This window comes from Coloeus monedula (assembly GCF_965178545.1).
Source record: "Coloeus monedula genome assembly, chromosome: 1".
Classification (NCBI taxonomy): Eukaryota; Metazoa; Chordata; class Aves; order Passeriformes; family Corvidae; genus Coloeus; species Coloeus monedula.
The window spans coordinates 20313226-20327240 of record NC_138781.1 but is presented as its reverse complement, the minus strand read 5'-3'; the positions used below and the strand labels follow the sequence as shown (position 1 = coordinate 20327240).

General features: G+C 37.8%; 2 protein-coding genes across 2 annotated transcripts in view; both read left to right on the top strand.

Moving 5' to 3' along the window:
- Positions 1-1766, top strand: part of LOC309572684 (macrophage mannose receptor 1-like) — a gene marked incomplete at its 5' end in the record, with an annotated part of 32626 nt that extends 30860 nt beyond the window's left edge. Inside the window, 2 exons of the mRNA XM_082281121.1 lie at positions 839-871; positions 1506-1766. Of these exons, the coding sequence (XP_082137247.1) occupies positions 839-871; positions 1506-1675 (203 nt within the window). The 3' untranslated portion in view covers positions 1676-1766. The remainder of the gene's footprint in view (positions 1-838; positions 872-1505) is intronic.
- Positions 1767-4654: 2888 nt separating this feature from the next.
- The window catches only part of LOC309572720 (macrophage mannose receptor 1-like), a gene marked incomplete at its 5' end in the record, with an annotated part of 33287 nt that continues 23926 nt past the window's right edge, over positions 4655-14015 (top strand). Inside the window, 8 exons of the mRNA XM_082281157.1 lie at positions 4655-4715; positions 5938-6111; positions 7279-7440; positions 8341-8454; positions 9544-9690; positions 10845-11027; positions 11905-12059; positions 13192-13305. Coding sequence (XP_082137283.1) covers positions 4655-4715; positions 5938-6111; positions 7279-7440; positions 8341-8454; positions 9544-9690; positions 10845-11027; positions 11905-12059; positions 13192-13305 — 1110 coding nt within the window. The remainder of the gene's footprint in view (positions 4716-5937; positions 6112-7278; positions 7441-8340; positions 8455-9543; positions 9691-10844; positions 11028-11904; positions 12060-13191; positions 13306-14015) is intronic.

Sequence of the window (14015 nt, the reverse complement as noted above, 5' to 3'; positions counted from 1 at the left end):
CAAATTACATTCCATCCTACATAGTACTGAAATAGTAAGGAATCTCTAAAGTCCATCCATTGAATCATAAGGTGCTCCCATATGTAACTATTTCCTGCCTTAGTAGGGGTTTCTATTGATTTGTACCTATTCATTTTGCATTCTGTTTGCTTTCACTTTATATCTTGCCTTCATAAATTCTGCTCTGGGTATCAAGGGTGTTTGCAAGCTGTGACATAAAAGAGCCAAGAGGGGAAATATTTTCATGATAATTTAGAAATCTTTAATTCTATGTGTATAATTCTTCATTTCTGAGTGCTAAATTTTTTTTTGCACTTCTTCAACAACAACAAAATTTTGTAAAGGTCTTTCATTTTTCTCTGTCTCTATCCTACACAGAGGAGAATAGGAAGATTACCCATGTGATTCAGTAGGCATTTTCTTAGGAAGACGTTTAGGAATCAAAAATTTTGTAACAGCTAGACATGCAGATCTTTCCAAAATAGGCCATGTAAAACTAATCTCCAGAGTGGTACATCATGTTCTTAATAAATTAAAATTAATATTTCAGGAAAAATGTGAAAAGGTATTTTGAATGAACACAGAAAAGAGTCAGTATTTTAATGTTGTAAATATAAAAACAATATAGAATTTTAAAAGTGGATAAGGTTAACTAGGAAGATAAAAGCTTAGCAATGTATTTTTTACCTCAATTTGTTGCCTTTTATAGCAGACATATATGTTACTAATGCAACGGTAGAACTTCAGGGGGTTTTGTTCCTGTACTATTTTTGCAAAACAGTCAAATGTATGGATTCTAATGAAGTGTCATATCATTTCTCTATGATATTCACTGAAGTTGAGCAGAATGGGAGCCCTATAAAGCAAAAAGGTAAGAACTTTCACAAGAAACTTGGGAGAAATCTAAATAGAGGAAGAACTTAAAATGAGTTTTCCCAAACCACTCTCTTTTGGACAAGTCCTGCTGAGGGTTGCACGGTTATCAATCACTGGGGGTAACCCCAAGGTGCCTTCCCCATGCACAAGAGCACTCCCGTGGTCTTGGCCAACAGGACTGCTGCAGGGCTAACCCTGAGCTGACCAGCTCAGCACTGACCAGAGTTGAGAAGAACTTTGAGAACAGCTACAGAGTGCTTCAACTGGGCTGTTGGAAACTATGTAGATGGATATGAAAGTTTCTTCCAAAGATATTATTGTAAATAATGTAAGATAAAAATATTGTAAAACCAATTTCCAATAATAAGCATCCCATAGGCATCTAAAGCATACATTTTCATTAAATTCTTACAAGCATCCACCACGTGCATTGTATGTCACTGTAATCCAGATCCACTAAAACCATGTTAGCTTTAGGAACAGAGACCTGACTACTGCTTAGCAAAAATTCAGGGCTCAGTTTACAGCCTTCAAGTTCAGGCAGGAGAGAACATCTCCCTTATGTTTTTATGTTGTATGTGGAAATAAAAACTACTATGGTTTCTCACAGTTATATGGATTCATTTCAGGCAAGGAAAAGAATGAAGAGACTCACCCACCTGTTCATGTGTCTGTTTGGCCACTCATTTTCTTGGCTGTGTTAACTGTTTTTGGAGCTGGCATGGCAGCCTATTTCTACAGAAGAAAAAGACAAAACCAGCTCTCAACAGATTCTGGCAATGAAACACTATTAAAATGATGTGGTGACTGAAGAGTTGGTGAGAATGGGTCCTGTGGCACGTTACTTGGAGCAGCAAGTTACTCGCTGAAATTAAAGCATGTATCTGTTAAAAGTCCCTAGTGAGATCTTGAATGAGATCAAGTGTAAATTTAAATAGCTTTCATCTTTTTGCACCAGCTGATTTTTTTTTTAATCATACATATTTTACAAAATTAGAATTATGGTTTGATGTTATAATTTTGTAATGGTTAAGATGTTCTCAAGTGCTTTAGCAAGGACAGTAGTGCAAAGCACTTGTCAAAAACAATTACATGTACTGAAAAAGGACTATAAAAGTCAACTAGTCAGAAGGAATGTCCAATAAAGCATGAATGCCATTTAGAACTGCATTGCTGTGACTTTGCGGACACTAAAAAACCTCAAAAATTAGAACTTGTCTAACTCTGTTGTAAAATTGAACTCATTTCACCCCACAAACTTCACTGCATCAGACCAGCACTTTCATTGCTCCTTATGACTATATCCTATCACACTTATAAAACTGCTTCATGTTCTTATCAGAAAACTTTGGGATAGAAAACATTGTCATGTTCATTTTCTGCCATGGAAAACACAGTTCATGTCAGTAAAGAATATTAAGACCAGGTGTAAGTTGTAATAATTTTTCAATTCAATACTGTGATTGTTAACTGTTAACACTGCTAACTGTGTTAACTCACTTACATGAGTTAAAATATTCTTACCCTTACATTCTTCCTTCTTTTTGTTAATGCTTTGAAATAAAAAAAAGGTTTTCTATTAGTATAATTTTCAGCTTTATCATTCCCTGTGAATCCAGTGAGGGGGAAGGGGAAGGGGGGTGCTCCTGCCAGCACAAGAACTCTTTTATCAATAACAAGGAGGGCTTCTCTCCTCACCACTTTGAATTCAGCTTGAATAAGCACCAACTTCCCGTTTTTAAATGCAGGAAAAAGGAACTGAAAACTAAGGAATGCAGCAGATGGTTCTGTACTAGAAATCTGTAAGAAACTAAGTTTTAGATGTCAGAAAAACAGTAGAAAGCACTACAAAATAGCTTTTAAGTGATCTGTAAATACAGTTAAGATACTAAACACTTTATGAGAAATAGTGCTTAGCAGATATCCCCAGGAAACAAGCTGCCTCCCCCAGCTGCACTGAGTCTATTGAGCAAGCTGGAAAGTTGGAAAAATAAAAGAAAAAACCCAATTAATGAAGTTTCCTTCCTAGGCACTGAACAACAGTTTTCTTGCTGTAAATACAAGCAAGAGTGTAGGACACTGCTGAGAACAAGTTATTGCACAAGGTGCTATGCAGCACAAAGGATACTGACCCCAAAAGGTTTGCAACCAGCATGAAGATGGTTGGTCATATGAAAGGGCTCTGAAGCACTCAATTCCTCTTTCAGCCTATGCCAGTATCTGCACTAATCTTTCCCCATCACTGTAGCCCTGGAAGAATCCTCAGAAGCATCCATTTACAGGAGAGGGGGAAAAAAGCCCAGTTTGAACCAGATCCAGGCGACCACTTTGTGAGGCAAATGAGAGAAACTGGGCAGGAATTGTGTCCTCCAGGTATTTTCCCTTGGGATTTCCTACGTCAGAGTGATTTAATTTTGTTATTTTAGTTGTAGCTGAAATACATTTTCACTCAGGAAACTCAGCTTCTATTTGTGCCTCACCACGTTGGTGCCTGTAGCACCATTCAGCTCTACGACTTAGAGCTATTCTTGCAAGCCTTGCTCAAATTAAGCCCTCACTTCATGTGACCTGCAAATAGAATAGTTACTATTAAACAATTCTTTCAATTCCTACTTTTGCTGTAATCCAGACGTTTTTCTTCAGAAAATGTTTTTCTCTCTTACTATTTTCTACAGCGAAGTCAACAAGTTTGCCTGGTTCTTGCAATAATTTTCCACAACACTCTTTTAAAAATAAAAGCAATGATAGTTGCTCCTCCTATGACATCTACTGTTCAGCTTCTATATATATCTCACTACTAGCTATTTCACTTCTTGATTTTTTCAATTTTGCTATCACAACTTCTTTTAATTTCACTGATGTAAATAAACAGAAGGAACAGCAGGACTGTTTCCACTATGGCTTTGCAGCATATTTTTACAAGAGTTCCATGCAAATACAAATCTTCAGATGAGCACTTTGATAACACATTAAAAGGAGCTTTTCCAGTTTAGCTTGTGTTTGGCTTTGTCCTGAAACATTAGGAATTTCTCAGATAGATAAACACATCCTTTTGCTTGATTAAAGTATTACAGGCAGAAGTTTCCTTTCTGTTACAGGGAAGCTTACCACTAGCCTACAGTGTTGAACATCTTCACTTTTTTTCAGATTTTGACAAGCAATTATGAACAGCCCAGCCCCAAACTGGGATCAAATAAACCAATGTGACAATGCTAAATTTGCCTCAAAGTGAGCAAGAACTCATAATGCACCCAAAACTGCAGATCCTGTAAAGTTTGCTCTCTTTCTTCTAGATACACAGTGTTGTGATATTGCTGCAATGTATTGGAAGTGCTGGGATTTTTCCTCCCTTTGTTTCTGAGATGTAAGGGTTAAAACTGAGGGTTTTAGTTGATGATATGTCACTGCAGGTTTCTTGTCCCCAGTGCTCAAGTTGCTCTTCGAGGTCTGTCCTGTGTAGCACCCCAATAACTAACCTGTATTCATACCAGCAATGTCACAGGAGAAGACAAAAGTTACACCTCTAGTTACAAGGAGGGAGACTTCAGTTTTGGAAGGGACTTGCTTTTCAAAGAGAGTAGTGTTTACAATGTGCACTCCAGTTATTTCAAAATACCATGTGACAGGACATTTCCTTATTTAGAGTACAGAGCTTTATCCCTCAACCCGGTGACACAGAGAAGGACCAATTACTATCCACAGAGAGAAGGATTTTTATATATTGCCAATCTTCTAGTCCAACTTTTCATAGAAGAATGAGGAGCAAGTTACATTTGCAATGAGCTTCTCCAGGTTTCTAGTTTTCCTTTCCCTCGTGCAATGTTCACTACAGTCATCAGGTAAGTTTCCTGTTGGTTTTGTATCAAACTAGGTATGAAAATGCTTTACCTTGGGCAGCTTTACAGTTTTAATGCATAGACTGCTCATTTTGTACTTTTTATCAGATTTGATACATGATCTAAAGAGTATGTTAGGTACACTGACAGTTCTTGAGTCACAGAATAAAAGAGGGGATGTGTAGGGATGTTGGGAAAATGGAGGTAATAAGAGCAGGATCTTTAAACTGGAATTTCTTTCCGTGGAAATATTATATCAGATGGCACTGTGTGGGAGGGAAATGAAAGACGAGAAAGCATGAACCTCTTTCCTTTTACCCTCCTCTTCACACCCATGGTGCAGTGATCAGTCAAGGGATTTACATGTTTTCATGATAGCTGTGCAAGTTTCTCTTTCTGCCCCACGACATGAGGTATGAGAACAAAGAACTGGCTCCTCCCTCCCCTCCAGCCTCACCAAATTAGAAGAACAGTTCTAATCTGAAGATTTATATCAGTCATTGGGTATAGCTATAGAGAGAAATGCTAAGGCAGTAATGTGTGGAGAACTAAGTGGAGGAACGAGTTTGCATGAATGTGAGATTGAGAGCCTATACCAGAAATTTCAGGATAAAAGAACATTCCCATTATACTGTGTTAGTTTAAAAACATGGAAAATTGCTAACCTTAAAAGAATCTGAGTTCAGGATGAATCTGCAAGATCACTCCAGGCCGAGAAATGTGCAACTGAAGCCTAAAATTTGTACTGTGTAAATATCCTCGTGACAGCCTGGTCTGTATTCTCTCTGGTCAGCTAGCCTTTTTGTTTCAACAGTTAAGGAACAGATGTGGTGAAAAGTGGTAATGGATAAAGTGATCAAGCAAATAAAGCAAACCTATTTAGCTGTGAACAATGCAATGAACTCACTGTGTTTCAGTTCTACTTGTAGCTTTTCTCTCTTCAGGAACCACAATGCATCACTAACTGCTCATCACAGAATTTGACTTGCCTACAGTGTATATATATCAAATTCTAACCACAGTATTTAAACTTCTCATTTTACTAAAAAACTTTATTTAAAATCTCTAGCTACACCAGGGAGGAAATTATAATAAAAATTAATTTTAAAAGATTGAGTTCTCAATTTAGATAAACAAATATATGATAGACGGATCCATTACTAGAAAGTGAGATTTATGATTTTATTTTTATTTTCATGTCCTCTTAACAATTTTTTCCCCCTAGTTACTTTTACATTACGAGGAAATGCCAATGGACAGCCTTGTGTATTCCCTTTCAAATACAAAGATAAGCAGTACAATGAGTGCACAGATGCTGGCAGGTCAGATGGCTGGCTCTGGTGTGCGACAACTGCAGATTTTGATGCCGATAAACTGTATGGATTTTGCCCACTAACAAGTAAGTCCTGCATTTTAGTTATTAACTTGTTATGAAATCCTGTTGAGCAAACCATCTCTTGAGCTACCGGGTTCTTTATGAGCTACCAGCTGCACACTTGCATGACTGACCTTGTTAGAGCAGTCCAAATGAAAATCACCTGACTGAACATTGTCCCAATGGCTGAGAGCTCTCTCTGTATAAAACGGAGAGCAAGAGGTGCCACCAGGTTCCTGGTTCAGCCCAGACATGTTCTGACCCGGCTGCTGGAGGTGACTGTTTCTCTTTGTGAACGAGAGGGGTGAAGATGCTCTTTCATACCTCATTTTATGGGATTTAAGTGCATGGCATGAACAGCATGAATTTAGACATCTCTCTTATTATTTAGACTTTCACCCTCTTTTCAAAAAATTCCTATTTCTCTTCATTCTTTGGGCGTTCCCTACAGTCAATCCTCACCTAAACTTCTATTTTCTAGTTTTTTCCCTTTAATTTTCTATCTTATTCTAGTTTCCTATCGCCAGCCTACACAAAAAATGCTGCTGCAAAAATTGTTCTACTCTCCCACCTTTGTGGTATCTTCTGCACTGAACTTATGTTTGGATCCCTCCACTTCAGGAGGCAAACATTGGTATCACCAGTGGCCTTCCCAATAACACAGCAGTTTCACTAGGTTTTCTGAGTTGCTCTGCAAAAACAGCAGCTGAGCTATATATCAGTGCTACACAGACTTCTTTTATTGTTTCTCAAGCTGTCAAGGGCCAGGTTCTGCCATTTTTGGAAAAATTGTTTCTCTTGACAGTGACCTAAGAGGGAGTTCCTGTCCATCAGGCATGAAGAGCCTCCAGGGTCATAGTCCACCTACACACTTGCATTACACTGGAATCTCTTCTTTTCAATCAATAGATATGTCTGGTTTACCTAGAATTGCATTTCTAGTATGACAAAATTCAAAAGCAAGTATTGGGAAACAATTAAATCCTTTCTAAAATCACAGACATTTAAAAGAATGTTTATTAAAAAATTCACATATTTTTGTAAATTGATGCCCAGGTTGATTTTATTTTTCTCTGATTCCGACAGGTAATAGGGTGCATCTTCAGAGAACTTGCATTACTACACAGTTTATTTTGTTACAGTTGGTGTATGTGAGTCCACTAGAACAGTGCTCTATGTCACTTCTTCCAGATGACACAGAAAGGTTTTGGACAGAAGATATTTCAACCGGCATTCACTATCAGATAAACTCAGAATCAGCTCTAACATGGCACCAAGCAAGGAAAAGCTGTCAGCAGCAAAATGCAGAACTACTAAGCATTACAGAGTCTCAGGAGCAAGCATATATCAGAGGTAAAAGGATAGAGAAGAAGACCTTAAAATATGCTGTGATGAAGTTGGCTGCCTTGTCATCTGCCTCAGCAAAGAAAGAAGGCAGGGCTGCTGGAGTGGTTCAGCAGCCACCCAAAGGGGGATGGTCTGAACTGCCTTTCCACTACCTGGGGTTTTTTATGAACGATTGGCCACAGACCTCTCTGGGAGTGAAATGTCCCCGTGACAGCATTGTGCTCCAGATGGGAGCTCCTGCAGCTCCTGCAGTCTGTCCCAGGGGGTGGGTTTCCTCTGCTCACCTCTGTGCAAGGGCACTCACTCCTGACCAGGGCTATAGGCTGGTCCTCAAATTTACCTTTTTCCACCGTGTTTCAAGGATTATTAATCTTTTCAGGAGAACACATGATGATGGTTAGATTGGCCCTAATATGGACACATTTGCACAGATAAATTACAAATAACTCCAGTGAATTTTAGGTACAGATGGTATCTGATTCATTATGAATAGTGTAAAGGAGGTTTAGAAAGAACTCACATAGAAAAAGAGCTGGAAAAAACTTATTGACACATTATGCTTTTGCTTTACTCCATGAAAGCTGTTACAGAAAACTTTTGGCAAAATTACTCAATGAAAAACAGGGGTTTTTTTAGATCTCTTATGTTCTAATGAAAGTAAGTGAGAAAAAATAAACTCTTATTTATGTAAGTGAAGTAAGATATTAATTTGCCCTACTAAGATTTTTGCTAAATCAATATAGATTCATTTACAAATTTTACTCTTTGTAATCAGTGCATCTCAGTAATGGAGAAAGTACTAGTTTGGGGTTGGTTTAAACTAAGAAATATGAATTTCTTACTTTACGCTTAATTTCTTTTAGATGATCTTACTATGAATAAGAATTTTTTTTGTTTCTAATTCAGAGCTAATTAAAAAATTTGGTTTTGCCTTCTGGATTGGACTGAATGCTTTGAATTTCAACAGTGGGTGGCAATGGGCTGGGGGCAGCCCTTTCAGATATTTAAACTGGGCTCCAGGTAAGAGCTGTATCTATTTTGTAATCTTTGAATGAATTCTGATAAGACACCAACTAACAAAAACTGCAGGAAAGCCCATTCTGATTTACAACAGCTGAAGATCTAGATCCCTGTTTTAAGACTAACACTTTCAAATTACAAAGTTCACAGGGGATATCAGATACCCCATATTATTCTATTTTCTTATCTAAACAGAGAGCTTGTTTATGAAAACAGAGTGTTATTTGGAGTGATACATAACCCTACACATCAAAGATCAGAATTTTCCATAACATGCTGTCCATGAGTGTGAATATAAGTAAAATCTTCCAAAAGTAGCAAAATATTTAGCAAATAATAGCGCTATGTTTTTTTGAGAAGTTCTAAATGCTATTGAGAAGCTTAGAGAACCAGCTTATAATTCCTCAACAGTGTGTGCAAAATTGCACCGGGCCACTCGAGGAAGAGAGATAGGGTAGGTTTGGGGTGTTTCTCATACATAGAGAGCTCTTCTCTTTGCTGCTTGGGTTTTTTTTTGGTTCTGTGTTTCCTTTTTGCCATGAGTATTCCAAGCTTTCTCCTGATTTGGAAAAGTTACAAGATGTCAAAGGAATAATTAAACTCACCTCTAAGTTTTCATAAATTCTGTATCAGGAAATTTTCATTGCTGCTTACAGAGGTTTGTACACACTGCAACAGAAAAGAAAAAAGCTATTTCATAAGAAAGTAGAACTGTGAAACTCTTGAAATATACTGGAAGGATAATATAATTTAAAACTCAATATTCTAAAGTTTGGAAGTTTTTGACACAAGATAAAAGTCCAGTTTCAGCTGTTCTTCCTGTGAGAACCAGGATGTCAGGAAAAGAATTAGATATTTCCCAGTACTATCCTGATAATAAAGTCAATGGAGGGTAATTATATCTCTCTCAATGCATTGACTAAAGGTAGCTCCTATAAATTACAAGGCAGTTATCCTGTAAGGGAGGGCTTCTTCCCATTAATCATTCAAGGAATCAAAAATCAGATGTTTCCACTGGTAATAGGATGTTTATGTTAATATTTTTAGTAATTTCTTGCTGTGAAATTCTATTTTCTCTCTTACTTAAAGGAAGTCCTTTCCTACTCCCCGGGAAAATCTGTGGAGTGTTGAATCCCAGAAAGAATGCTAAATGGGAAAACCAAGCATGCAACCAGAGACTAGGCTACATTTGTAAAAAGAGAATCGTCAGTTCAAAACCTGACATTATGCCCAAAGGTAGGTTAGTCAAATAAAAAGAAAGGTTTTTATCTGACTTCTAGACAGAGGAACTTGTATGCAACATTATTTTTCAACCAAGATGTTAGAAAACTTTGAAAAATACAACTATACATGACACACAAACTTTTATATCCTGCCCTTTTCCTCCCTTTGTGTATTAAACATTCATATTATTTTGTTCCATCACTCTATCATTCAATCTTGGAAGACAGATAGTAGCTGCTCTGTCATGGTAACCAGCGCCAAAAGACATACTTGCATAAATGAGGTAGAAATAGTCACATTTTCTCCAAATGAATAATTGCAGTTAGTTGTATATTCATGAAAAAAAATCCTCCTCTGATGTCCGCAGTTTGCAATGCATTGGCTTCATATGAGCAGAGCAGGAGCAGCAACAACACTGAAACAGACCTTGTTGCATCCGTGGGCCATCCCAACACACCAGCATGGCTCTGAACATGCCCCATGCAATAGAGATCCACTGGAGACTGTCACACGGGAATATTGTAAAAGCTACTTCTAAAGAATGAGTCAAAATAAAGGAAGTAGAGAAATAATTTCAGAGAATTTTATTTCATTATTAGCCTTAAAAATAAATGCAGGTTTCTATTTTTAAAGCAAGATTAAGGTACATTTTTAAGAATTCAAGTTATAAAAAAGCTACTGAGAAAATATACAAAGTCTCCACTAATTTGCAAGGTTTACTGACCTGCAGTTATCAAAGAATTGCTTCATGCTTTTCCATACCTGAAAAATGTTTGTTTGCAAGAAACCATAGACCAGCAAGCCGAGCCCAATGTGAGCCACCACTGGCAGCACGAGACCAAGTGGCTGTGGGGAACAAAGAGAGGAGAGGCTGATGTCAGCTTTGGTCCCTCTTTCCTCACAGATCATTTATTCAAATTGCATTTCTGACAAATTGTGGTTATTTTAAAGTGGTTGTCTGTTTAAGAATACTTCATTCTATTTACATATTTAGCATACATATTGTGCCTTAATGATATTTGCTTTTAATTTGAATGTGTTTTGCATTGCCAATTACAGCTTTATGTTTATTCATATCGTCCCATTTTTGTAAAGAGTACTCAAGAGACCTCATCCTAGTGTCCTTTATTTTCCTCTTGCTCTGAAAAATTGTGTTCTGAATTTAGGGGAATTGAGGCCTGTTCAGTGCACAGATGGCTGGTGGCCATACGCAGGTCACTGCTACAGCATTCACCGGGACCCCAAAACATGGGAAGATGCTATGTCCTCATGTAAAAAGCAAGATGGAGATTTGGCAAGCGTTCACAACATTGCTGAATACAGCTTTCTGGTGTCACAGCTCGATTACAGTGAGTATATGTGTAGGCCTGTATTGTGTTTGCTCCATTGGTGACATAAAAGCTGAACTTCAAATTAAAAATTCATGCTTTCTCTGACATATCACAAGGTGAAAGACTGAATCCAGCTTACCACACTCTTTTACATTGTTGCTGTTACATAAATACAGAACAATATCTATGTTTATCAAGAAATAATGCACATTGTAAAACATTATAAAGGAGGAGAAGAAAACAAAAATATTGTATTATTTCCAGAGACACATAAAGATGTCTAATGATTGCACTTTTGGCACCTAAATTCTATGTTCAAGGCTTTAGAACTGAGCTACAAATCTAGAAAATAAACTTCTCGATGAGGTTCAAACTTCTTGCTGATGCTAACCTCTTGCTATATATCCTTCTAAGAAAACAATCTTCTCACTTCTGATACTCCTTTGATCTGTGGTAACCAGTACTGACACTTGTTGCAGATGCTGGCCTTGGTGAACACACCTGATGGGCCAACACCAGTCCTCTAATGTACTGGAAGGTGTCCTCACGCCTTGGACTCAGTATGATCTCCTGAGAGGTGGGACACTCACAGCCACTCAATGTCTTCATGCTCGGGACCATTTTGTTGTTCTGAATCACAGGAAGTTTGCAAAAATCTTCTGCCAGCTGTAAAGAGCCTTATGTTCATTAAAATAAGCATTTCTGAATGGAATCTGATGTTTTTTCCACAGCACATCTCTTGTAGAGATCTGAGAGGAAACAGTATTTTTATAAAAGAGCGAAGACCACCTCTTGTGTACCACATGCAAGATTTAACAGTCCCTGCTTGTTCTGCATGTGGAAACGTTCACTGCACAGTGGACAGTAACTAAATCTATTTCTTGTCATGCTTCAGAGCCAACAGACGAGCTGTGGCTGGGTCTGAATGACGTGAAGGCTCACTTCTACTTCGAGTGGAGTGATGGGACTCCTGTGACATTCACCAAATGGCAGCGCAGGCATCCCACCTACACAAACGGTCTGGAGGACTGTGTCACTATGAAGGGGCAGGTATAACATGCACTCATTTTACAGCAATGCAAATTAATAACTGCATCAACCCAAAATCACTTACTTGCGTGCTTATCAAGGTATCATTCGTTATATTATCTTGAAATAGCTTTGCTCCAAAATTTGGTATAAATCACAAGAGAAGTTCAGAGGTCAGGAGACATCAGAAAGGGAAGAAGCATTTTTCTAGTTACTCCCTTCTGAAATTCCTTGTCTGGTGAAAAGTTTGATCCATATTTTTTGCATTAAATTCTTTCCCTTGGTTTCAGCAAAGTTTAAGCTCTGGGAGAGAAATGGGGATGAATTAGTTAATACCCTGTTTGGGTACCAGAGGTGCTATTTGCATACCTCATATTCCAATCAGATAGACAATTATGTCCCTCTGAGGGGACTCATGTCACTGAGACATGGCATCAAGGTGCAGACAACTGGCACTAGGGTATGTTTCTTCACCTGCCATCTGCCTGCCAAAAAACTAACATAAAATTCTATAGTATTTCTGACTGCTTGACTCACAAACCTTATTTTCTAACAAGATGTTTGATACATTTACCTGCATGTGCATGCACATGCATATACACACAAAATGTGTCACGAATTTTGAAAGAAACAAATTGAAAATGATGGTATGAAATACATGCTGTTACTGAGAGAACTTTTAAGTCATAGAATAATGTTAATGTTTGCCAGTATTAGGCACTAAACCAGATTTTATTGGGGGGAGAGGGGGTGTGGGAAGGGGAAAGCTCTTTTTTTTTTTAAAGTAGTCAATCATATTCAGATTCTTTGGTGGATAAAATAGTTAGATTTACTGCAACCCTATCAGATGTGCATTATTTCAGTTAATTGAGCTTTTTTCAAGAAGTGTAGTGAAATAATCCTGCTCCAAAAGCAGATCCATTAGCCCCAAATGAGATGGATCTTTACAAACCCTTTTATTTAAAAGTTATGGCAGGAAGTAACGATAAGACTTCAAAATGATATTTTCCTTCTTTCATTTCAAAACAGCTTTACAGATGTTTTTAATTTTTAAAATAAATCTCCAGTTTGCCTTGTGAAGAAAGAGAAAAAACACTAGTTATGCTTATGAGTGCCCTTTTTTGACATTTTTTCCTTCTCCCTGCTATTCTAGGATGGATACTGGGCAAATGATGTTTGCAATAAGCAACTTGGTTACATCTGTAAAAAGAAGCCTTCATCACAGTCCACTGAAAAAGAGACAATTGAGGACCCAGGCTGCCAGAAAGTAACTGCTCTCTCATAAATAATAATCTTCAAAAAAATGTAGAGGAATTAATTTACTAGTTCTTGCTTCTTTTGGATACTGTCTTTGCATCTTATAGAAAATCTGCTGTTGAGGCAACCTGGTCTCTTCCTGCTAGCAATTTACTAATATATGTGCATTTTTCATTTTTATCTGAAAACTCTCAAGAAAGTTGAGGTTCTTTTACATGGACGTGAATACTGTCTTGCCCTTCATTCCCAGATGAACCACCCTGTGATTTGGAAAACCATTGTATTTGTATTGGTCAGCAGAAATCTCTGTAAAAGCAGGAAAAGTGGGGTTGTTTTACTGGTATTCCACCTTTCCACTCTCCCTGAAAACAAGCATTGTCTGGATTCCTCTTGGCTCAGAAAATGTCCTCACCCCTTCTGCTTGGGAGTGACAGGGGCAGCTTTGGGGGGCTGTGCTTGTTTGTGAATTCATTTCCATATTGCAATATTTTGGTATTTCATTATGTCTGATTGTGCAGCTCTGGACAGCAGGAGCTGCAGGTCCTCCTGAATGAATCACAGGCTCCTTATAGACTCAGTTTGCATAATCCCATCCCTACAGAGCACTGGAAAGATACAGCAAATAGCACAGTCACAACCTTCTTTGAAAAGTCATGTACGCATAAAAGAGATGAAAACTAAGATCTTAATGTCACCTCTTAAACAAAAAGGCCTCCTGTA